The following is a 24,343-nucleotide window of genomic DNA, read 5'->3' as shown; positions in this document are numbered from 1 at the left end:
TGAAATGTCATGCCTTATTCTGTGGTATTTTTTAACATAGAAATGGTAAATGTCTCCTTTCCAAGGTGGACTTGTCTACAGTTTTGGGGAACTGCCATGGAAGCAAGACCTAAGAAGCCAGGCAGTGGAACCTGTCCTGGAGAGCTCTCTGAATGGTCAGCGTGTGGTCCATGTGTCTGCAGGCAGCTTCCACTGTGGGGCCATAACAGAAGATGGTGGGGTTCACATGTGGGGTGAGAACTCCCATGGTCAGTGTGGTGTCTCTGGTTTGAACTTGGTGCCTAATCCTACCCGTGTCAGCATCGTGGACGATGAAACTGGGCCTCCAGAACTTGTCTGGATCCTGGATGTGGCATGTGGGGCCCAGCACACCTTAGCCCTGTCAGGGAAACACGAAGTATGGGCGTGGGGTACGGGCTGCCAGCTGGGCCTGGTCACCAATGTGTTCCCTGTGTGGAAGCCACAGAAAGTGGAGCATCTATCAGGGAGGTACGTGGTGCAGATTGCCTGTGGTGGGTTTCACAGCCTGGCTTTGGTTCGCTCCTTACCCTCTCCGGAGTCGTGTCAGTCATGCATGGATAAATGTGGCCAATGTCAGCAGCTGCGTTACACCATGATTGACAAGGATGACCATGTTATTATTTCTGACAACCACTACTGCCCACTAGGGGTGGAACTAACCGATGTGAAGCAGGGTCAAAAATCGAAGCAGGGATCTCCAGCTCAGACACCAAAAACAGATCTCTCAGAACCTGACCTTGGGTTCTCTGAAGATTTCTGCCCCAGTCAGAAAGCTTTAGATGGATCCTACCAAGATGACACTGGGACTAAGAGAGAAGATTTCCATAGTGAACCATCTTCTGTGTCCATGACTGACAGCTCAGAAGCTGCACAACAGCACCTCACAAGACCAAGAACCAAAAGTTTCCCCTACCCTAATGAACAAGCTCTAAAAGACTACCTCAGGAGGATGTCTGATCAGTCTGCCTCTGAGCATTTTGAGGCTGTTTCTTTAGCGGGTTCACGTCCTCCAAGCCGCCAAACATCACTTAAGGACCCTTACAGACTGGACCAAAGTGACAAACCCACCTTTCCTGCTTTAGGCACACTTGACGGAAGCAGTAGTATTGAGCTTTCAGATTTTGCACCAGTAACATCACCAGACAGTTCACCTCATTCTATTTTAAGCAGCCCGGTTGGGCATTGTGCATCTCCAATGGTAGATTCTGTGTGTGATTACTCACATGAAGACTCTGACAATAAGGTTGTCAGTCCTACTGACCCTTTAACTAGTAATGGCAGTGAGGACACATGTGACACAGGCTTGGTGACTGCAAGAAATCGTCTTAGTCCAGATGAGTCTTTAGAGACCAAGAACAGTGCCAGCCTCATTGATGTCAGGATTGATTTCACAGAGGAACGTAGTCGCAGAAGATCCTTACCTACCTTACTCACACAAGGTAAGTAAGTCAAGCCAAACCTCAGTTTGCAGTTAAAATACAACTCTAATGGGGCTAACAACTAATAGAGGCTCATACTTTACCAGTTAGTGTTGTACAAACTGTATGTCTAGGTCATCACGCACTTGCCTAAATCTGGACTTACTGTTTCCTCAATCATCAGTCAGCTATATTGGCTATTGCTATATTGTGTTTGTTCCCAATTTGGTGACAGAGGGGCAAATAAAAGAATGAAGAAGTAAGGCACTATTTATGCACATGTTTATCAGTAATGAATGAGACATGAGACACGCTTTTGCTGTGTTCATGACTTTCTATCTTACTTGCAGTTCCTTTCTGTATAGCTATTATGTAACTCTACTAAAATAAAACTATAGCCTGTCCATCACCAGGAGCAGCTTGGAGACCAGTGAGCCTCACATTTGTAAAACACAAAACTAGTATTTGACTAGTATATACAGTGGGGAGAACAAGTATTTGATACACTGCTGATTTTTCAGGTTTTCCCACTTGCAAAGCATGTAGAAGACTGTAATTTTTATCATAGGTACTCTTCAACTGTGAGTGATGGAATCTAAAACAAAAATCCAGAAAAATACATTGTATGATTTTTAAATAATTAATTTCCATTTTATTGTGGGAAATAAGTATTTGATACACCAGAAAAAGAAACTTAATATTTGGTACAGAAACCTTTGTTTGCAATTACAGAGATGAGACGTTTCCTGTAGTTCTTGACAAGGTTTGCACACACTGCAGCAGGGATTTTGGCCCACTCCTCCATACAGATCTCCTCCAGAGCCTTCAGGTTTCGTGGCTGTCGCTGGGCCACACGGACTTTAAGCTCCCTCCAAAGATTTTCTATTGGATTCAGGTCTGGAGACTGGCTAGGCCACTCCAGGACCTTAAGATGTTTCCTACGGAGCCACTCTTTAGTTGCCCTGGCTGTGTGTTTTGGGTCGTTATCATGCTGGAAGACCCAGCCACGACCCATCTTCAGTGCTCTTACTGAGGGAAGGAGGTTGTTGGCCAAAATCTCACGATACATGGCCCCATCCATCCTTCCCACAATACGGTGCAGTCGTCCTGTCCCCTTTGCAGAAAAGCATCCCCAAAGAATGATGTTTCCACCGCCATGCTTCACGGTTGGGATGGTGTTCTTGGGGTTGTACTCATCATTCTTCTTCCTCCAAACATGACGAGTGGAGTTTAAACCAAAAAGTTCTATTTTTGTCTCATCAGACCACATGACCTTCTCCCATTCCTCCTCTGGATCATTCAGATGGTCATTTGCAAACTTCAGACGGGCTTTGACATGCGTTGGCTTGAGGAAGGGCACCTTGTGTGCACTGCAGGATTTTAATCCTTGACGGCGTAGAGTGTTACTGATTGTTTTCTTTGAGACTGTGGTCCCAGCTCTATTCAGGTCATTGACCAGGTCCTGCCGTGTAATTCTGGGCTCATTCCTCACCTTCCTCAAGATCATTGATGCTCCACGAGGTGAGATCTTGCATGGCGCCCCAGACCGAGGGAGATTATCCGTTATTTTGCATTTCTTCCATTTTCTAATAATTGCACCAACAGTTGTTGCCTTCTCACCAAGCTGCTTGCCTATTGTCCTGTAGCCCATCCCAGCCTTGTGCAGGTCTACAATTTTATCCCTGATGTCCTTACAAAGCTCTCTGGTCTTGGGCATTGTGGAGATGCTGGAGTCTGACTGATTGAGTGTGTGGACAGGTGTCTTTTATACAGGTAACGAGTTCAAACAGGTGCAGTTAATACAGGTAATGAGTGGAGAACAGGAGGGCTTCTTAAAGAAGAAGTAACATGTCTGTGAGAGCCAAAATTCTTACTGGTTGATAGATGATCAAATACTTATTTCCCACAATAAAATGGAAATTAATTATTTAAAAATCATACAATGTATTTTTCTGGATTTTTGTTTTAGATTCCATCACTCACAGTTGATACCTATGATAAAAATTACAGTCTTCTACATGCTTTGCAAGTGGGAAAACCTGAAAAATCAGCAGTGTATCAAATACTTGTTCTCCCCACTGTAGCCATATGTGAAACAAATTGATACTCATAAGGTTTAAATATTTTAATTGGATGTTCAGCATGTTGTCATGTTGGGATGGTATGGGAAATGTTGTGGGAAAAGTCCTTGAAAATGTTGTTATTGCTGTTTTTTTTTTTTTAAAGATGGGGAACCCTGTTATGGTTTGAGGGAAATTTGTCCTTATTTAGGCACTTTGGACACTGCTAATGGAGGATAATAGCATCTACTGCTTGTTAACTACATTTGTCTCATGGTTCCAGTGTAAAACTTAAAAAGATGAGACACCCAGCATGTTTTGGCTGCTTGGTATAGACAGTGTATTGCTCTGTATCAGCGTTTGGATAAATTATGTCACAGTACACTTTTCTAAGCATACTGTGGCTGTCAATATAAAGACCACTCACCAGCCAAGGTGTTTTATTATCATTTGATCGTAATTGACCTGATGTTGAATAGGTGGCACTACTGGTTCACTTATAATACTATCTAATATGATTCAGATTGTGCACCAAGGTCATCTTTAAGATCTTTCAAATCTTCAAGAAGTCTTCAAGTATCATGATGCTGATTTTTTCCATATTGGCCACCTATACTTACCTACGTTGGGGGTGTATACTGCTTTTTTGCCAATCTATAATTGTAATGCTTAGAAATAATAAGCACATCATGCCTGTAATTAATCTCTCTGCTCTTTAGCTATTTGCAAACCTCTGTTTTTGAGCTGTGTGCATGATGCACTTTTTTGTTTTCCACCCAGCAGTATCGCCTTTGGTTTTGCATCGGGCCAACTATTCCAAAAAGGGAGCCAGTACGACCTCAGACAACTCCGAAAAGGAGAATCTCCTCCCTTCTCTGTTTACAGAGGTGTGGAGTTGGGGTAGGGGTCAAGAGGGTCAGCTAGGTCATGGAGACATCTTGCCCAGGTTAGGTGAATCTTTCATTTCTTGTCTATGCTTCGTCAGTAATGTGTGTAATGGTTGAGAGAAAACAGTTGTTTGCCTCTTTTCAGGTTACAGCCCCTTTGCATTAAGAGTTTGAGCAAGAAGGAAGTTGTCAAGATAATTGCTGGATCAAATCATTCCCTGGCTATTACAGCGCAGTGTCAGGTAACTAGAGAGTATATCCTCCAATTTTTATAATGGTTCTGTATTGGTGATTGTTGCATATTTCTTAAAATACTCTTTACATGCACCAGTAAAAACAACCACAGACCATTACCACAGGACTGCATTAGGACTGAATTAAATGATTAATTGGCCTACCTGTCTGTCTAAAAAACAACTTGCCCACATGTGCTCTCTGCATGTGTACTCATTTTAGTATGTGCGAAATCCATCATACAGCTCTACACCCACACACATACACATACAGCTGAGCTCGGTTCACAAGAATAGCAGAGAGAGTTTCACAGCTACAAACAAGAGCTTGCACCACTGAAAAAAGCAAGACAAGGAAGACAGCAGTAGAAATGGCAGCGAACTAAAAGAGGTTAAATAAAACCTGAGGTCCAACCAAGGTTGCTATTTTTCTGTTGGATGATTGAAACACAACCTATGCGATCACCTGAATAGATAGTGGATGCTTTAGCTATATAGCTGCTGAACACATGCTAACCAGCTTTACTCTTCTAGCCAGTGCTTTATCTGTAGTTCAGTGAACACGACTGTTTATTTTCTTATCGCTGCACCAGTGACAGTATACTAAAAAACAATATATATATAGTTTTTTGTAGACAGTGATTGTATGTATGTGCATTTAAGTCAGTCAACAGTCAACAGCATGTAGTTCTCTTACAGCCTCTGAAAGCCCTTCAAGTTATGACTGTGCTCTCTCTGAAAACTCCACTTTAACCTACTCTTTTGATTTAGCTCGGTGCAATTACACATTCTCACCAGAGAGGTCTCTATCCCCCAAACTGTTGCTGTCGGACTGTCGCTTTCAGTGTCAAGATATTATTTAATGTTGTTTATTGCTTTTCAGGTTTACTCTTGGGGCAGCAATAAATTTGGTCAGTTGGGTCATATGAACTCCCCTAGCACTGTGCCTCATCTTGTGAAGGTATTAAACAGTCATCACTGTCTTTACTAGTGGACTAACAGTGTTTCAGATAATGTTTATCAATAAATCACTGCATGATCACTGGTCTTGTCCTGCGCTGTTGTAGATGTCTGATGGTATTCGAGTGTGGGATGCGGCAGGGGGACAGACCCACACTGTACTGCTGGCTGATGGAGACTGCTTCCAGCCTATACTGTATTATACTGGAGAGCAGATTCAGACGCAAAATGACTCTCAGGCTGGAACATACACTCAGACACCTGCCCTGCTGCCCTTCTGCATGAATGTAAGTATGCATGTAGTTTTGCCTTTGTTGCTACTAATGTTAATTACTTTCTACAGTAATCCCAATTCTTAGTGCTAAACCATTACCTGACCTGTGAAGTTGTGGACTGTAAAGATATGTGTATTCTGAGTAGTTCTTCATACTCGATAATAACCACATAATCAGGGACATTGGCCCTACACACAATTATAATGCATTAAACACCTGTTGGTTATACAAATGATCGTTACAAATGATTATCAGAAAGGATTGTTAGGATGGAATAAAACGCATGTAACACATGTGCTTGTGTTTATGTATTTATATGCAGATTGGCTATGTGAGCAGTGTGTTTGCTGGAGGAGTCAGCTGTGTGGCTCTGGCTGATCAGAATGTGATGGGCTTTATTGCCACTTTGCACGAGCTTGCATCAGCAGAGAGGAAGTTCTACTGCTCACTGAGCAAACTGAAGAGCCAAATACTGCGACCCCTACTGGCCCAGGGTGTGTAACAGCCCTTAGTTTTGACCTAGGGAAAAGGGGGTTTGATTTGTTTGTTAAATGTTCCTGCTAAACTTGGTCACTAACTCCTGAATTGAATGATGGCTGTTTGGACAGGAAATGTATTAACCTGGGCCAGACATGTGACCTCCAAGACTAAAGCTGGATAACCTCTGCAGTAAAAATAAAAAGTTAGAAATGTATAATTCCTTTTAATGTAAATTTGTTTAATATCACATTACTTGCATTAAATGCACAGTACTGCAAAAATAAGTAAAATGCCACAGATCTCTTTATTTATTTAATTTCTGTTAAGTACAACTGCTTCCTGTCAGAGATGAAGGCTTTAACTCTTTATGCTCTGTGACTTTTATTACACACTAAAGGTTACTAATCGGTAACTACATGCAAAGCAATGCAAACTGGCTGAGTTATAACAGTGGGGGGAGAAATGCCAGGAACCACTGGTGGTTAAGTGCTATTTGATGGTATATCGGGTCTTGCTCTATTAATGAATTTTTGAACTTCAATTTTAGAGTCTCTTTCCTATTTGCACTTGTTTTCCCATTATCACTTCCTCTTCTTCATTATGCAAGTGAATTGTCTTCTGTAAAAATGTCCTCAGAAATAAAAATAAAGACCTTGCAGCCTTTTTAACTGTTAATTATACAAACGAAAGGTGTCTCTGTCTTTCGCACAGTACTGTACTGTAGACATATGTCACATTAGATTTGAATGCATCTAAGCACTACTGTCGTCCCAGCCTTTTAATTATTTTCTTTTAAATGGTTGCAAAATGTATATTAACATGTTTTCACCACCTCTAATTTGTCTTCCAATAGGGAGTGTCCGGTCATATCTGGGCCAAACGTCCATGCGTCTGTTCCAGAAAATGGCAGGGTGTTTCAGTCGTCTGTGCCATTTAACAGGGCAGCATGCCACCTCTCTCACCCACTTCCTACAGCACAGCAGGGATGTTAAAACGCTGGCCATTTTAAGAAAGGCAGCCATTTTCTTAGAAACATATAAAGAGTAAGTCTTCTTCTTCTTTGCATTTTTACTACAAAGCCACTTGACATTACAGTGTACAATAGCAGCCAAATCGACTCTGGGTTGGATTCATAAAAAGCCGCTGATATCTCAATCTCCATTTACAGCTACAGCAGCCCTGTAGGGAACTTCCTTGTAATGGGAGGATTCCAAGCACTGGTGAAGCCCTCACAGTATGTTTCTTATGCTCTCCTCATTCATTGCCCTGGAGGTGTCTCTGAGCCTTTTTTCCTTATATGAAACCAATTTGCCTTTCAGAGAATGTCTTGGGAGGAAGCTGGAGCTGGTACAGAAGCTGTTGGAGCGCAAAGAGAAAAATGTCTCGCCAAGTGATTTGCTACTGAATCTGTTTTACATGCCATTGCAGCACCTGCATGACTATGGCAGACTTCTTCTGAAGCTGGCCACTTGCTTTGATGTGGTGAGTGTAGAAACCGTTCCCAGTTTCAGTTCTCCATCCTTCATCCAGGTGTCTTGTACTGGGTTTTTCCTGTTTTCTTCTCAGACGTCTGTGGAATATCAAAGGATTCAAGATGGGTGCTTGCAGTATGAGGTCTTGGCCCATCTCCTAAGCAAACAGAGGAAAGAGGCAGAAAGTACTCATGCCTTTTGGAAGAACTTCTCTGGGAAAAGCTTGGTGAGCTTCAGAGCTGCCCCTGGTTTAACTTTTTTTAGTCACAGGAGAGATATAAGAGACATGTGTGCATGTGTTCGTGTGTGTTTACTCACCTCTTTTGCAGGAGTCCCTGCGGAAGCCGTCCCGTCGTTTGGTGTGTGAGAGCGGTAATAAGGGCTTGACTCTACAGAATGCTGGAAGATTCTCAGTCAACTGGTTCATTCTCTTTAACGATGCCCTTGTTCATGCGCAGGTTAGTGTTTTCGCTGTAATGATATATTGCGTGTTGTGTCCTATAGTTTTGAAACTCAAATTCATATTATAATTGTCTTTTTTACTTAGGGAACCATTCCATCTAAGAAATTTGTAAGTATGTTTTAGTTTGGTCCTCAACAGAATCGCTTGTGCTCCCTGGACTTGGTTTGGGATTCTATTTTTTGACATGATTAAGATTTCTCCAGTGTGGATGTCCGTTTAATCAGTGTAACTGACATTTTTAAAGGTGCCAAAGGATGCATTTATTATTATAGTATATTTAGTATTTTAAGTACTTCTTTAAATAGTAAGTATGTTATCCTTTTACAGCCCTGTTATTTTTCCTCAGAATGAGGAATTAATGTCTCATCAGCCATGATTTTTGATAAGCTTTTTTTTAGTGGCTGGTTTGTGTCAGTGCTGAAAATTTGCAGAACCTGCATGCTATAATGTAGGTTTTAACTCCGCTGCAAAAACACTGTAATTATTTCAAAGTGTTATCAAATAGTGTTGCTGTCCTGCCCATGTGTCCTCACAGCGCAATATGCTGTTAGCAAGATGAAGAGATTGTAGATTCCTCGGGTTTGGCTTCCCCAGGTTTGCCGCAACCAGTTTGAAAGTCAGCTGAGGTAGTCCAGTTTGTTTTTAAGTGAGCAAACGATGGAGAGAGAAATAGGGAGACAATGGTCAAAGCTACGATCGGCTAGCTTTAATTTTTGGCCTAATGTGGGTCCCTGCTCGTTATTCAACTATGCTAAAAAATATACAGCTTGACATTCCAGGGTACCTTTAAATGTAGGCACAGCTTCATATGTTATTCAGTTTATTGTAGGCCAGATCAAAATATCCCACAAATCAGATATTCACTTGATTTTAAACAAAACCAAGCATTGGAGTGACCGTTACTAAGGTCAAACAAATTCAAACAAGACAGATTAACAGCATAATTTCTCATTTATTTAAAAAATAGTGTCCCAAGCCAAGGCATTCCCTCCTCTCTAACTGTACTGAGTATTCTTGTTATGTAATCATTATAGGCACCTCTGAGGGCTTTATCCTTCCAATTGCTCCACCTATTTTGTTTTGCTCAGACCTCAATCCTGCTGTGTGATTTGTGACTCATTTTGCTGACACGCCTTTGTGCTACGTTTCGGCCTGAGTTTGCAAAGCTCTTCTGGAATGTTGGACTTGATGGTTCATTGTGTGAATGTAATTTGTGTGATGCAGTATGCAGGTTGCCGTCTCCAAATGAGGCCTGGTGCTGATCACTTCATGTTTTCCATTCCTCTTTTAATTACCCCATGTTTCATTGGAGCAGACAGATCATCATCCTCTTGCTTAAATCTCTCATTTCCCTCCATTTTTTCATTTTCAGTTTCACTGGTGAGACTTTCTCAGCTTTGATCTTTGGACAGCTATACAGTGTGTGGATGCGGCTTCTTTCTGGATTTCCCCTTAAAGTCTTCTTTACTTCTCTGTTGCATTGATATTATGTTCAAATATTCAGATTTGCCTTCCTTATGTGTTGGTTCAAGCAATAAAGTCAGGGGCACATACATATTTACTCAGCTTATAGCAGGGATGTGACCGTAAACCCCCCAGGGTGACTGGGTTAAAGGTGGGCAATGTGATGATGTTAATTATCATCCTGACAAATATGCATATTGTGAAAATCATCAGTACTTCTGTTATTTTAAAAGGAGCACAATTGGTCCAGGATAACTGGATTTATTTCAGAGCATTGCACAAGTAAAAATCATTAGCACTCATACACCAATCAGCCATAACATTAGCAGTTGCCTGCACCACATCTGACCGGTACTCCACAAGACCTCTAAAAGTGTGGTATCTGACATCAGCTTGTTAGCAGCAGATCCTTTAAATCCTGTAAGTTGTGAAGTGGTGCCTCCATGGATTGCATCAGTCAGCCTTAGGTGCCCATGATCCACTCACAGCTTGGACCACTTTTCATTTTGGAGATGCTCTGGCACAGTTGTCCAGCCATCACAATTTGGTTCTTGTCAAAGTGGATCAGATTCTCATCCTTGCTCATTTTTAACACACAATGTCAATCACTGACTGTTTACTTGCTGCCTAATATATCCAAGTCTTTGACAGATGCCACTGCAGATAAAAATAATCAGTGTTTTTCACTTAACCTGTCAGTGGTGATAATGTTATGGCGAATTGATGTAGTTTTTAATTTCACTCCAAAAATAGATACATAATATGCATATTTTTCTGGTATCATGTGATGTTATATTCATGCAGTATCGCCTACCTTTTATTCCAGGCATTTTTAAATAACTATTTTTCTGGAATTGCATTTAACAAATTAAAGGCCTTAATAAATATTAGGTTATCTAAATTTAAGAATACAGACTGTTGTTTTTTTTTGTTTGTTTTAAACATATAGCATTAAAACATTTACATTTAATGCTGATGCTTGCAGACACCCTGTCTTCATCTACTTGATTTACACTACTGTTATAAGTGTATATTTACTGCATTTTGGCTGATGCTCTTATTGATTTAGAGAGCAACTTGCATTTAAATCATGGTACACAAGTGGGTGAATTTTGTTGTTGTTGTTGTTGAGGGAGGGGTGGTCTTGCTCAAGGACTCTCAATGGTGTTTGCTTGGTGTGCTTGCCCAACCAGGGAATCAAACCCTGATTTGTTACCCTCTAGCCTACACCATCCGCCTCAGTTCTCCAAAGCATAGCAGACATGAGTCCTTATCTGTTTTATGTGGATTATGCACTGTGTGTATATATCACTGCTCTCTGCCTCTTTCTCAGTTCTCCTCTCACTTTGTCTATTCGCTGGCCACACTCTGGGTGGAACCCTTCTCAGATGAGAACATTGGCTTGTAAGTTATCCTTTTACTTGCTCAGATTTGTCCTGCAGAGTAATCCCTTCATATGCCCCATGCTTTTTAACATTTAGTCATATCTGTTGCTAACTGAAGTCTAAACTTTGCACTGTTCAAAAGAGGAGGTACCAAATTACCCTACATATGACATTCTTAATAGGTTTACATGATACATGAACATGATCTCCTCCATACTAGTAGAGTAAAGTTGAACAGCACAGTTGTTCACTGCTATTCAGTTTTGCCTGCTCTTGCACACCCACCCCAGTTCATGCAAACTTGATAAGCAGCAAGTGAGTTACATTAAGATTGTAGAACATATAATTTTCTTGTCCTTCACAAGAGGGGAGTAGATAAACATGTTGTGCAGAAACAGTGAGGATCTGCTCACCTCTTCCCCAATGTTATCAGGCTGGGACTGAAGCTGACAACCCCTGAAGAGAGCTTCATGGTGCTGGCATCTTCCCCTGAGGAGAAGGTACAAGTCTCAGCCTCATCCTTTTATTTAATGTCATTCCTGTTGATACTGATCTATGCTGTGTAGAATTGTTTCTATCTCTCTCTCTCTTTTTATTCTCTCCTTTTTATATGATCTCCCTATTTCTCTCTGTCTACCTCTCTGTCTTTCTCTCTCTTTCTATTTCTATGTTCAGGGGAAGTGGCTGAGGGCCATCAATCAGGCTGTGGATGATGCGTTAGGGATAGGCCTTGATGGGGGGGACATGAGTTTAAGTGGTAACCAAAGGGTGGAGCCCCCTATCTCCCGCACTGCCACTCATACCTTCACTAAAGAGGGCAGACTCAAAGATGCTGCATACAGTGGCCGCTGGGTCTCTGGTAAACCTCATGGCAAGTAAGTGCTTGAGAGTGCATTGTAATTCCATTGACTTTGGTCTTTCAGTTATTACGGTTTAATAAGACATATTTCATTTTTATTCACTGTTGGCCACAGTGTAAATTGGCTGGTGTTACTCTGTTTTCTTTACGCCCCTGAAATCAGTGTACTGTGAATGCCATGGATTAATGATGCTTTATAATCTGTTCATAACAAACATATTAAAAGGCCCACAAAAGAACTAACTGGGTTTCAAGTCTTTAAGTCTTTTCACATACATCCCAACAGAGGCACACTGAAGTGGCCTGATGGCAGAGTATACTGTGGTACATTCAAGAATGGCCTGGAAGATGGGTCAGTACATAAGCCATACACAAACATACCTGTTTAACTGTTAAACATGGCTGTTTCTCTTGTTGAATCCCTGTGTCTGTGTGCTTTATGTCTAGGTTTGGAGATTATATGATGCCCAATAAAACCTTCAACAAGTATGATCGTTATAAGGGCCACTGGAAGGAAGGCAAAATGAATGGGTTTGGGACGTACTGGTAATGTGCTTTAATGGTCTTTTCTGTTCTGTGACAAATGTTTATATTAAACTGGTTGACCCTTCTCTCTTCCAGCCAGTCCTTATCCAGTGTGTGTTGTTTTGCCATCAGGTATGCTACGGGTGAAGTTTATGAGGGCTCATTCCAGGACAACCAGCGTCATGGCCATGGCATGCTGAGCAGTGGCCGACTGGCCTCCCCATCGTCCAGCAGCGTGTTCATTGGCCACTGGCTCCATGACAAAAGAAATGGCTATGGGGTCTTTGATGACATCACTAAGTACTACAATCTCAGCTGTTTAATTCACTCTTTAATTTGGTGCAGTTAGCATGACTGTCAATCCTTTCAACCCCACAGGCCTGAATGTGGGCACATACTTTAAATGACAAGTTACATTTTAGTTTTGTAGTAGATTCTGAATAATTAGTACTTATTGAATAATTAGTAGATACAGATAATTAGTACTAATTGAATAATATGTAGATACTGAATAATTAGTTCTTATTGAATAATATGAATTGAATACTGAATAATAGATACAGAATGATTGCTAGGTACTAAAAAATAAAGACAAATTGCATAATTGATATATACTAAATAATAAACACATTGCATTAGAAGTTATTAAATCATTACTATGTTAACTACATGAATAATTAGAAGGTACTGAGTAAATTACCAATAATTAGTATTAATTAATGGAGTTGTAGGTGTTAAAAGTAAAACTAAAAATAAGGCTGGGGTTCAAGAGGTTAATAATTAACTTTTATTAACTACAGTTAATCATCTTGAACTTTACTTTTTTCCCCTTTTTCTGGTTTCCTTTCCTATAATTTTAGAGGAGAGAAGTACATGGGTATGTGGGTGGAAGACCAGCGGCAGGGGAGCGGTGTTGTGGTCACCCAGTTTGGACTCTATTATGAGGGAGCATTCAGTAACAACAAAATGATGGTGAGTGCTCTTTAATTGCTGTGGCACTTACACACTTTAACTATGGTATGGAACTTAATCCCAACTTGTTTTTTTTTTAGGGAAATGGGCTTTTGCTCTGTGACGATGACACTGCTTTTGAAGGAGAGTTTTCAGAGGACTGGATGCTAAATGGGAAGGTACTTCCAATGAATTCAGTTAGCCTAGTTGAGAAATCACGCCATAGGTTTTTCATGTTTACTGTGATGACAATGTCCCCTATGCTGTTTACCTGCTTGGATTTGTGTTCTGTGATATGGTTGTGTGTAGGGTGTCCTGTCCATGCCTAATGGAGACTCTTTTGATGGCATCTTTGTGGGCGAGTGGGGCTCTGAACTAAAGGTAGCTGGCACTTTTATAAAGCCATGCCTTTATGAGAGTGAGAAGAGGGAGAATATCCCCTCGTAAGTATCCCACGCAATCACTCACTCCTCTATGATATCAACAGCATGTTTAGGCATGTTTTAGATGATGCATGTGTGTGTTTGCATGTGTTTAGGGTGGTTGGCCGATATGTAGTTCCTGCAGAGCAGAAATGGAAGGCTGTATTTAAGGAATGCTGGAGCCGGCTGGGCTGTGAAACTCCAGGACAGGGAGAGAACGAGAGAGCCTGGGAAAACATCGCAATCATTCTAACAACCAGCCGCAGACAGCAGAGAGAAAGGTACACGCACATACATGCACGCACACACACACACACACACACACACACAGTAGTCACATGGGGAAGTCATCCTATGATAATCATCAGTGATGATGTATTTTTTGTTAATGCATGCATATCATTTATTTACAAAGCTTTTATGGGGAAGGTGCTGATTCCTTATCTGTTGGTGTGATCACACACCACATCTATCTATAATTTAAGGCTCTAATGCAGTAATGACACTTTCATATCAGTGTGTTGAGCCCAGGTACTCTGAGCCGCTCACAGTGTAAGATGTTGGAGAGTCTGGAGGTAATTCCTCAGCACATTGGGCCTGTCACTGCTGAAGCCTACGACAGTATCCGCCGCTACATCATCAAGGTAAGACCATTCTCTTAGTGAAAGTCTCTTTAGTAAAGGCAATGGCTCTATATAGAATCATAGCTTTTGCCTGGTAAAATCATAATTCATATACAAGGAAACAACCTGAACCCTGAGTGTAGATTGTTCATTTAACATAAATGCATGACGTCATTCCTGTGTTGCATTCTTATGACATCATATTTTTATTTCCATTAAAATAGAAATGATTACAATAAGACTATAAGTTGACCAGTGCACAGTAACTATAGGTTGTATATCAAAGCTCAATTGTTCTCTGTTCCACATGCTGTAATCTCTACCCAGTCATGTGATACTCCACTACATCCTCTGGGCTGGCTGCTGGAGACGCTGGTTACCGTGTATAGAATGACGTATGTAGGTGTGGGTTCAAACAGGAGGCTTTTACAGCAGGCAGTGCAGGAGATCCAGTCGTACCTGAAACGCATATTCCAGCTCGTCAGGTAACTTCTCGAGTGACTTGGAGAATACCACAGTTAAAGGCTGGCACACTTTCTACTGATTTCACTAATATGCATAGTTCCTCCTTTTTTGCAGGATTTAAAGTAATTGGACAAAGTCACTAGTATAAAAACTGTTTAATACCAAGTGTAAATCTCTTAATTTTTCATAAAATAACTATGCAACAGGCCACATCTGGCCATTAAAACTGATGATCAGTAAATTGTTCAATTACTTATAAGCCTGTAAAAATTGACAGGCTGTCCTTGCTTACTAATGCAGTATTTTTAGCATACACTTTGCATGTAAGCTAAAAGTCTACACTTCATTCACATCTTGATTGCTTAATTTCAAATGTTGTGCAGATGCAAAATGACAAGAACTATGTCATTGTCCAAATATTTATGGACGCGACTATATATTCCTATCTCTGCCTTCCATTTCAAGGATGGTTCTGTACTGTTGTCATTGTTTCCAGTTCTATCTGTGTTCATTTATCTGCTTTCTAGCTTAAAGCAGAAGCCACCCAGAACTCCATTCTCAGAGTTCTCTCTCTTCCTACAGTCTGTAGTCTGCAATCTGTGTTGAACAGGTTTATGCTACAGACTGGTCTCACTAAGTCAACTTTAGGGCAGCACCAATTGTTTAGACCAATTGTTTTTTGTAACGTTGCTTTAACTACAGTATGTAACTACTGGTAGGTTTCTGTTCCCTGGTCTGCCCGAAGATGGAGGTTTCATCTCTGAGTCCTCAGGGAGGAGAGCCAGTGACTCCCTTTGCAGCAGCATTAACTCTGACACCGCCCAACTGGGGTAAGACCACGAATACACAGCGATGATATCTGTGTATCTGAAAATGTGGTTAAAAAAATATGCCTTACATATAAATTAAATCCTGCATTGAAGGTTTGTGACTTTAGTTTATGACTGAACAGTGAAGTAAGGATGGGTGATAGGTCAGATAGAACCTCACCAAACGTTTTCGTGATTTCACAATATTTGTATATATATAATTTTTTTTTGCTCAGTGAGAGGTACTGATGAGAAGCATGATAAACTCATAAAAGTGTACAGTGATGTAATTTATCCTGGTAACACATCATCATATTGTCTCCCCATTAATTTGAGAGATGAGAGATCACTCTTTGACATGAATCTGGCTGTTGTTCTTTACATTGTTTTTAATACTCCAAATACTCACAAATTAATTTAAATTATTGAATACATGTTTTTATTATTATTATTATTATTATTATTTTTGAAAGTTAAAAAGTTTTTTTCCCTTCGTTTTTTGCATAACAGCGACTGTGTGTGTGTGTGCTTTTGTGCTGCAGCTGGATCGTGAGTAGCTCCAGTCTGCTGCTGCCAGTTTTGTTGCCTCGTCTGTATCCTCCTCTTTTCATGCTATACACACTGGAGCGCGAGAGAGAAGAGGAGGTGTACTGGGACTGTGTGTTACGCCTTAACAAGCAGCCTGACTTGTCCCTGCTCACCTTCCTGGGAGTGCCTCAGTGAGTCACTGAACTAGCACACAGACATGCTTACCACAAACACGCACACATAATCACCATCTGATTTAACACCCTGCAGTGCAGTCTGACAGCAATTACTGTATATAATGTTCTTAAAGGGATAGTGCCCAGGTAAAGATGCTTTATGTGGACAAAAGTATTGGAACACTTTCTCACACCAAAAATTAAGGGTATTTAAAAAGAAAAAAAATCCTGCTTTTAACTGTAACTGTCTGTAACTGTCTCTGCTGTACAGAGAAGGCTTTCTACTAGATTTGGGAGGAGCATTGCTGTGAGGATTTGATTGCATTCAGCTACAAAAGCTTTAGTAAGATCAGGATGTTGGATAATCACCACCCCACCCCATCCCTGGATAGAGCACCATCATTCCAGAGAACACCGTTCCACTGCTCCACAGATCAATGCTGGGGGGTGTTATAACCCTTCCAGCCCACGCCTGGCATTAGGCATGGTGCCAGTAGATTAATGTTAAACCTGAGAGTCCTATTCTGTTGGCAGTACTTCAACCTAAACTACAACTTAAAGTAGCTGTATACATTCATTAGAAGGGGTGTCCACAATCATTTGGACATGTAGTGCATTTTCTACAACTACTGCTTTGAGTCTGATTTATATGCTTCTTTCCACGTTCCAGAAAATTCTGGCCGGTCTCAATCTCGGTTCTGGGAGAGAAAAAAGAGGTGATGCTCTGTTTTCTGTAAAAGAATGAATGTTTGATGAAGTAACAAGCTGCTAATTGTATGACTATACAACATTTATAGACATTAAACGGGCCAGATTGATTTAGATGTGAACATTACTGAATTGATGCATGTTTTAAAAAAAATCTTTCCTCAACTGACAGGTGCTGCCTAATACTAAAGATGCTTGTTTTGCTACAGCTGTGGAGACCCTGCAACAGATCAGGTTAAAACCCAAGATAGAGAAAGTTTGACTCTGGATCTGTTGTGTTGTGTGACTGTTTTAATGCTCTTCCTGTTGTCTGTGAATTTGATTTGTGTGTGTGTGTGTGTGTGTGTGTGTGTGTGTGTGTGTGTGTGTGTGTGTGTGTGTGTGTGTGTGTGTGTTTTCTTCTCTTGTCTGCAGCACAACGTTCACTCCTGCAGATAAACTGCAGGTGATTCAGCTGACGTTTGAGGACGTCACACAGGACGTGCAGGTTGTGCTGGGTCAGGACTTTTTATGGTGCATGGATGACCTCTTCCCAATATTCCTCTACATAGTTCTCCGTGCACGGTAGGCTTTAAACAGGCTTATATTCTGTCATCTGCTCTGTGTATGTCTGGGAGTCTTGTGTCTCGGTTCACTGAAGTTGGTGTTTATATAATTAGACAACATGCAGTACAAGCGGGAACAGACAAATACTGTGCACACCACCAAGGGTCTCAGGTGTCCATTAAACCATTTCCAAAGCTCTCATCCTAGTATTATTTATTTTGAACACCTGATGCTTAATTATGTTAAATCTGGTGAGCTGGTGATTGAAGAAATCCATGCACTGCCCCTTGGCTTCTAGGAGAAATCTGGAACCTGCTCATTCATTGTTTCTTCTGAAATCAAGGGCATTGAAAAAGTGTATCCTGCTTTTGTTGGAGTAACTGTCTCTACTGTCCAAGGAGGGCTTTCTACTGGGTTCTGGAACACCGCTGATTTAATTTACATCAGGGAGTGTTAGTGAGGTCAGGATGTTGGATGATCATCACCCAATTTCATCCCCAACTCCTCACAAAAATATTGAATGGACCACCATCATTCCAGAGGACACAGTCCCACTGCTTCACAGCTCAAAGCAAGGGGCCTTTATACCCATCTAGCCCACACCTGGCATTAGGCATGGTGCCAACAGGTTCATGTTTATTTGCTCCAGAGAACAGTGGGAGTTTCTCTCCTTCAGAGATGTGAGTTCTAAACTTGAACACTGCTTTATCCTGCTACTGCAAAAGCATCCATACACTGTGTCCGTTGAGTTGGGTTGAGAACTGGATGAGAAAGTGTCCTGCCCTTTTAACATGGGTTGAATGTTATATTAACATGAGCAATAAATATAGACAAAATGATTAGTAATGTGTCTAGTCAGCAGATTTCCGTACATGTTAAACCTGTGTGTGTGTGTATTCAGGATCAGAAACCTGGGCTCTGAGGTGAGCTTAATAGAGGACTTGATGGATCCTGCTCTACAGCATGGGGAACTCGGACTTATGTTCACCACGCTTAAAGTAGGAATTTAAGTATTACAATGTCACAGTGTCACTCCTGATCTGACTTTTAGTATATTAAGGATAGTACACATTTGCGTCTCCCAATATATCATATTCTGCTCACTGAAGAGTCTTATTTACACATACTCTTGCATTCTGTCTTCTGTTTCATCAGGCTTGCTACTACCAGATTCAGAATGAGAAGACTACAGGCTTCTAGAGGCAGAAATGATCACGTGCTTGTGATGTCTAGAATCAGGCCCTTTGAGGTCAGTGCACTGACCGAACTGGATTGACTAATCCACTGCATCCAAACTTCTATCAACCCAGCAAGACGTTATCCTAATGGTCAAATGCACTGTACGGTTGGAGAGACAGTGCTGAAGAAGATGATTTCATCATCTGTTTTTACAGCTGCCTCATCGCATAGTAGTATTTGAGAACTGTCATTATTCAATTTTATTTGCTGCTTTTTATACACTGATATTTTTTGATGAGCTACTTTTGAATAATGCACAGATTGTTTGTTACTCGACTAAAAAGGGATTTCGGAGTATTATTGATGTCAATTTGTTACACTTTTAACTCTAGCATACTAACTGCACTCTACGGCTCGATGGCTGCTTGCCCTGTGCACTCTCCACATACGTCACTGTTACAGTTTGCCATGGTTTCTGCCCTGCTTTAAGCAACTAGTTTATTCAGCTAAACATAAAAAACAGTGGCACTCAAAACTTGCTCTAAAGTGGGAATTTATATACTGTATTTTGTAGCACAAAAACACTGGATTTTTCTGGAATGTAGCAGTAGTAAGTAACATGAAGACTGTATGAATTTAGTTTTATACTGCATTATAAATTTTCTACAAACAGGAAGTGCCTGTAAATCTACATTAAGCACTGGAAGAGTGGCCAATGTCAAATCAGTGTATTTATGTATGATATAAAAAACTCCAGGCTCTGTAGGTTACCATAAGTAGAGTTTAAGGGCAGATGCACAATTTTATTTGTATATATCTATGAGTTTGATTGTATGTACATCCACACATCTATGTGTTACTGCCTTTGTATTTCTGAACTTGCTTGGTTTAAGGTACTGGAAAAGGCTTGCCTTAAAAACCACAAGTATCATCAAAAAACTGACACAAGGATCACTGGTTCAAATCAGCTGCCTGCCATCAGCTGCCAGAGCCTGAGAGAGCACAATTGGCCTTGCTCTCTCCACGTGGGTAGATGACTCTCTCGCTTGTCCTCACTTTATTATATCATTGCTTTTACACAAAAACCTAGTATCATAATTGTTGCTGTTTTATTTTTGCTTTTTAACATAATTTCTTTTTAAATACCAGGTTTTTGATGACAGCAAAGATATTTTGACAAATGTGTTACACAGATTAAGCCAAGTCTTCAGCTGATGTGGCAAATCTCCATAGAATATTTTGGAAGTATTTGTATCTGGAAGTGTTTGTAACAGTATGAAGAATGCAGTGCTTTTGTTACGTGCTCACAGCCCTGCATTAATGCAGTAAAGTACCTCACTAAGCTGCTTCAGATATTTGTTGATTAATAGTTTAGGAGCACTATTAACCTTTTTCTTACTGCTGAAAATGTCAAAACTGTCATTTTAGAGTTATATAGTACTCAGTGCCCCTCCACCACCACGTAAATACAGATGACTAACATAATGATGGTAAAAAGAGGTTAATTTCCATATTCTTTTGATTCTCTTGGTGAGGCTCTGGTCATAAACCACAAAGTGACACAAGGGCTAATGTAATCGTGATAGAAGGCTTAATGATAATGAACTGTGTATTAGGATGTTTTGTGACTCAGTCCTAGGAGGGAAATTGCTGTACTCTGCTGAATTGATTTAAGTAAAGTGATTGTTTTAAAGTTTTAAATTAATATATGAAGAAAAATAAATCCTTTTTAACGAATGTAAGACCTGTGACTCTTTTCTCATTCACATCTATGTTCTACCCCAAGGGCTTCTTACTCTGGAGGTCTCGCACAGTATGATGACCCTACTTGCTTTAACATACCTGTTTTGACCTGCAGATGACATGTATCAGGTGTGTTAGCATGGGGAAAACAACCAAACTACGCTGGATTTTGGCCTACACCATTGGTGACCCTTTATAACCTTTTTCACATCAGAAGTGATGTGAGTTCATCTACAAACAATTGAATTAGAAGAAGTCAGCAAGAACAGCCAGTTGCAGGTGGGGGAGAAGGTTAGAAGTGAGCTGTCAAGTTGGACAGTCGCCACCTGCAACACTTCTGAGCTATCTCTGTAGGTAATGAAGTTGATGCAATAGATGTTGAAGTTGATTCTGCTTTAGCATGGAAATGAATATGATAAACAATCAATTTATTTAATCATCTGTAGGCTAAACTGAACATTCATGTTCACTGTTGCAGGTTCAGCCCAGTGTTTGCTTTCCAAATCCACAGTGACTACAGGTCACTACAACGATGTGTCTGTAAACACTTAGTATTTCATCTTTTACCATAAATGTGCTTGTACATGGGTGGGAAACATTTCAACACACTGTTATCTGTGTTAATACAAAATAACAGCCTTAAATATGAAAATGCATTCAACAGAGTGTACCTGTACCAAAGAGTGTTGTGTACTCTGCAGTTCTTACTTTATCATTATAGATGCCAAGTCATTTAATAAGAGTACATAAAAATAGTATGTATGAGTATGCATTCTTAAAACCACTACAGTGGCATCATGTTTTATGGTTTACTCACCGTTCTTCAGCCTGTACTATATGGAAGTGATATTCCATTGGCCGATGTTGTCCATGTTTTGATATTATGAGATCTATTTAAGCAATAAAACACAAGGGGGGGGGGGGTCACAATTTTACAATAAAACACGTGTTCTTTTCTTTTATGCAACAATATGAGAAAACAAATGAAGTAAAACATATAGTCCCTTAACAAGCAGCTTGTTGCCACGTCACAGAGACAAGCTCCAGCTCCTTACAAAGACCAACAAGTTTCACTCTGTTTTCCACTCACAATTGTCTCTTGTCCATTTGTTTTGTTGTTGTTCTATTCAGGTCACAATATTATATTGTAGGTTACCGGTTGTAGTCTGTAGTTCTTACATCTAAACTGTAGCATCTGCTGATAATTAAGAATATATCTAATAATAATAATAAACATTAAAATCAGTAAAGATATAAAATACAAAAGCAGTTCAGAGTGCTTTACATGAGAAAGAAACAGCTGTCAAAGGTGTCAGCAGAGCTTGTAGCCAATGAGGATTAAGCTGCGTCGTTATTAAGCAGTCTCACAGCCAGCACAGCTGGATCAACTCCAATATGACTGATATGCGCTCGTGAGATCGGTCTGCACACCGCTGGGTTAAGTTGTTTTTTCTCTTTGCTTTTTTTATTTACTCTGTGTACAAGATAGTAGACATTAGTCAACATACTATTTTGTTCAAAACAATCAAAACAAAATATAGAACATATGGCATGACTACAGCCAGGGGAAATAAATAATTAACTAAATAATTTTTTGGGTAAATAAGATTAAAAGTCTGGAAAAAACACACTTTATACAGAGAGGATAAACACAAAGCGGACAGTATTACAAAACTGATTTACACAAAATTCCTACTTTAGAGCACATGAGCCATAACATTTCACATCTTTGATGAAGAGACTATGGGTTTACTCTTTTGCACCTTACACTTATGTGTAAAGTGTACTTATACAGTACTTTGCCAGATAATTAGATAACAATATTCATTTTTTAAACATTATTTCCCATAAATTGTAAAACCAAATAAAACATTTTCAGAATAATGTTCAAATTCATTAAAAATAAACTGGAATAAAGCTACAGATGTAAATGTGTATTTATGGGCAAATTGAATTTTGACACCAGAAGAGATTTTACTGAGTAAATTTGGTAAATAAGCTCAGAAACCTAAGAAACATGATTATTTAACAATACATACAACAAATATTTTTAACAGATGTATTCCAAATTAAATTTACTTTTATAGCAGATACAATATCATTTTATCATTTTTGAAATAAAGCACATTTCCCTATTATTTTTTTGAAACACCAGCTTGAAAACATACCATCATTATTGGTGTGTCAAAAGGATTAAGTGAAGGTATTACTGAGCATGGCAGAACAGTAGATCCCTTATATAACATTATTACTCCAGACAGAATTGCATCAAACAACAGAATACTGTTTGGGAACTCTACATTAGATATTCCTTACTGAACAATTGGCTAACATGACAATACAATGTCATTTCTAAACCAAAGAAAAACAACAACTTTCTTTTGAAATACATGGCTTTATTATTCCAGATGAAGTAAGTAATTGGGGAAAAATTACATTTGAAGAAAAGAAACCAGGCCAAACTTGTTTATGGATGTTAGAAAGAAAAACAGCAATTTTATCAATGTTATAATTACAAACCAGAATAATCTCCAGTCCTAAGGGGGATTCTGTTCACCCTCTTCAAGCCAACATCTCCTTAATCTTCCTTAATAAGTAGTATCTAGTTTATTCTGACATTAAAAAGGAATATCAGATTTTTCCATACATAGATTATTAGGGTGTTTCATGGGCAGATGAGTAATAGTAGTAATCACTTTCTCCTCTTCAACCCTCCTTTTTTGAACTAGATTGCTACAATATTTTCTACGTTCCTCATTTTACTATTTAACCAAATGCCACATCAGATTTTGCTTCATTACTGTATAATCTTTTTACATATAGATTTACTTCAGATATGACTTGTTTGTGTTTTAATACAGAACTATTCAATTTCCAGTACGAATTATGGAAATGCTTGAATGTGGACATATGTGAATATTAATGTGAATTACATCACGGTCAGTCAGCGGGGTGACTACACCTGTCAATCTTTAAGCAGATGTCAAGTAATGAAGTACGAATACTCCGTTACCTTACTTAAGTAGACATTTGTTATCTATACTTTACTGGAGCCGACTTTTTACTCCTTATATTTTTACCCAATTATCTGTACTTTCTACTTCTTACTTTTAAAAAATAGCCTCCTTACTATACGTTATACTATATGTTACTCGTATGTAGCCTAGTAGTAAGACGTCCGTGGCAGAGACTCAAGAGAACTCGAGTGAAATGTCCCAACTAAGCTCCACATTTACCTTCCAACAAAGGATACTGATGACATGCCTCTGAATTTTGACTTTTTGCACCATTACTATACTTTTATAGGCAACTACTCATCATAATTTCTGCTCCATGAAACACATGTTAATGCTCAGTAGTTCACATAGATGCTCCTCTAAAATATCTGATATTACTAAAATACATTCATTTTCAATGGGTATATTGATATGCAGCTGAAACAGGCAGCCTAGTGCATCCCTAGTGCAACATTTTTCAACATGAACATTTTAATAGAACATACTAGTCATTATGGCTTTTAGAAAAAAAAATGTTTTTGGGGAGGTGAGGTAGTGCACTATAGGCCCCTGTGGCGCAGCCTAAGCTTTTGGTATTGGTTTCCTTTACATTACTTTTACTTTTATACTTTAAATAGTTTTGAAACCAGTACTTTTACACTTTTACTTAAAATTAAAAGCTGATTTTTTTTTTA

The 24,343-nt window shown here is 39.6% G+C and overlaps 1 protein-coding gene across 4 annotated transcripts in view; it reads left to right on the top strand.

The window, feature by feature from the left end:
- als2a (alsin Rho guanine nucleotide exchange factor ALS2 a) overlaps positions 1–19,602 on the top strand; it is a 24,602-nt gene extending 5,000 nt beyond the window's left edge. For 2 of the 4 annotated variants that reach the window (XM_072685683.1, XM_072685684.1), the window contains exons 4-34: positions 66–1,460; positions 4,283–4,445; positions 4,532–4,628; positions 5,503–5,580; positions 5,687–5,866; positions 6,177–6,348; positions 7,188–7,377; positions 7,503–7,568; positions 7,654–7,816; positions 7,901–8,032; positions 8,136–8,264; positions 8,354–8,377; positions 11,067–11,137; positions 11,552–11,618; positions 11,794–11,993; positions 12,264–12,329; positions 12,425–12,523; positions 12,635–12,802; positions 13,363–13,474; positions 13,555–13,632; positions 13,763–13,896; positions 13,992–14,156; positions 14,393–14,519; positions 14,826–14,983; positions 15,683–15,793; positions 16,315–16,491; positions 17,147–17,192; positions 17,357–17,418; positions 17,599–17,748; positions 18,632–18,728; positions 18,886–19,602. In XM_072685683.1, coding sequence (XP_072541784.1) covers positions 66–1,460; positions 4,283–4,445; positions 4,532–4,628; positions 5,503–5,580; positions 5,687–5,866; positions 6,177–6,348; positions 7,188–7,377; positions 7,503–7,568; positions 7,654–7,816; positions 7,901–8,032; positions 8,136–8,264; positions 8,354–8,377; positions 11,067–11,137; positions 11,552–11,618; positions 11,794–11,993; positions 12,264–12,329; positions 12,425–12,523; positions 12,635–12,802; positions 13,363–13,474; positions 13,555–13,632; positions 13,763–13,896; positions 13,992–14,156; positions 14,393–14,519; positions 14,826–14,983; positions 15,683–15,793; positions 16,315–16,491; positions 17,147–17,192; positions 17,357–17,418; positions 17,599–17,748; positions 18,632–18,728; positions 18,886–18,930 — 4,922 coding nt within the window. In that variant the 3' untranslated portion in view covers positions 18,931–19,602. Of the gene's footprint in view, positions 1–65; positions 1,461–4,282; positions 4,446–4,531; positions 4,629–5,502; positions 5,581–5,686; positions 5,867–6,176; positions 6,349–7,187; positions 7,378–7,502; positions 7,569–7,653; positions 7,817–7,900; positions 8,033–8,135; positions 8,265–8,353; positions 8,378–11,066; positions 11,138–11,551; positions 11,619–11,793; positions 11,994–12,263; positions 12,330–12,424; positions 12,524–12,634; positions 12,803–13,362; positions 13,475–13,554; positions 13,633–13,762; positions 13,897–13,991; positions 14,157–14,392; positions 14,520–14,825; positions 14,984–15,682; positions 15,794–16,314; positions 16,492–17,146; positions 17,193–17,356; positions 17,419–17,598; positions 17,749–18,631; positions 18,729–18,885 lie in introns of those variants that run through there. The other 2 variants (XM_072685685.1, XM_072685687.1) reach the window with 2 other exon arrangements.
- Positions 19,603–24,343: the final 4,741 nt, after the last annotated feature.

Source organism: Salminus brasiliensis, chromosome 8 (assembly GCF_030463535.1).
Source record: "Salminus brasiliensis chromosome 8, fSalBra1.hap2, whole genome shotgun sequence".
In the NCBI taxonomy this organism is placed as follows: Eukaryota; Metazoa; Chordata; class Actinopteri; order Characiformes; family Bryconidae; genus Salminus; species Salminus brasiliensis.
The sequence above is the reverse complement of the archived record's forward strand: the minus strand, read 5'-3'. Positions and strand labels throughout refer to the sequence as shown.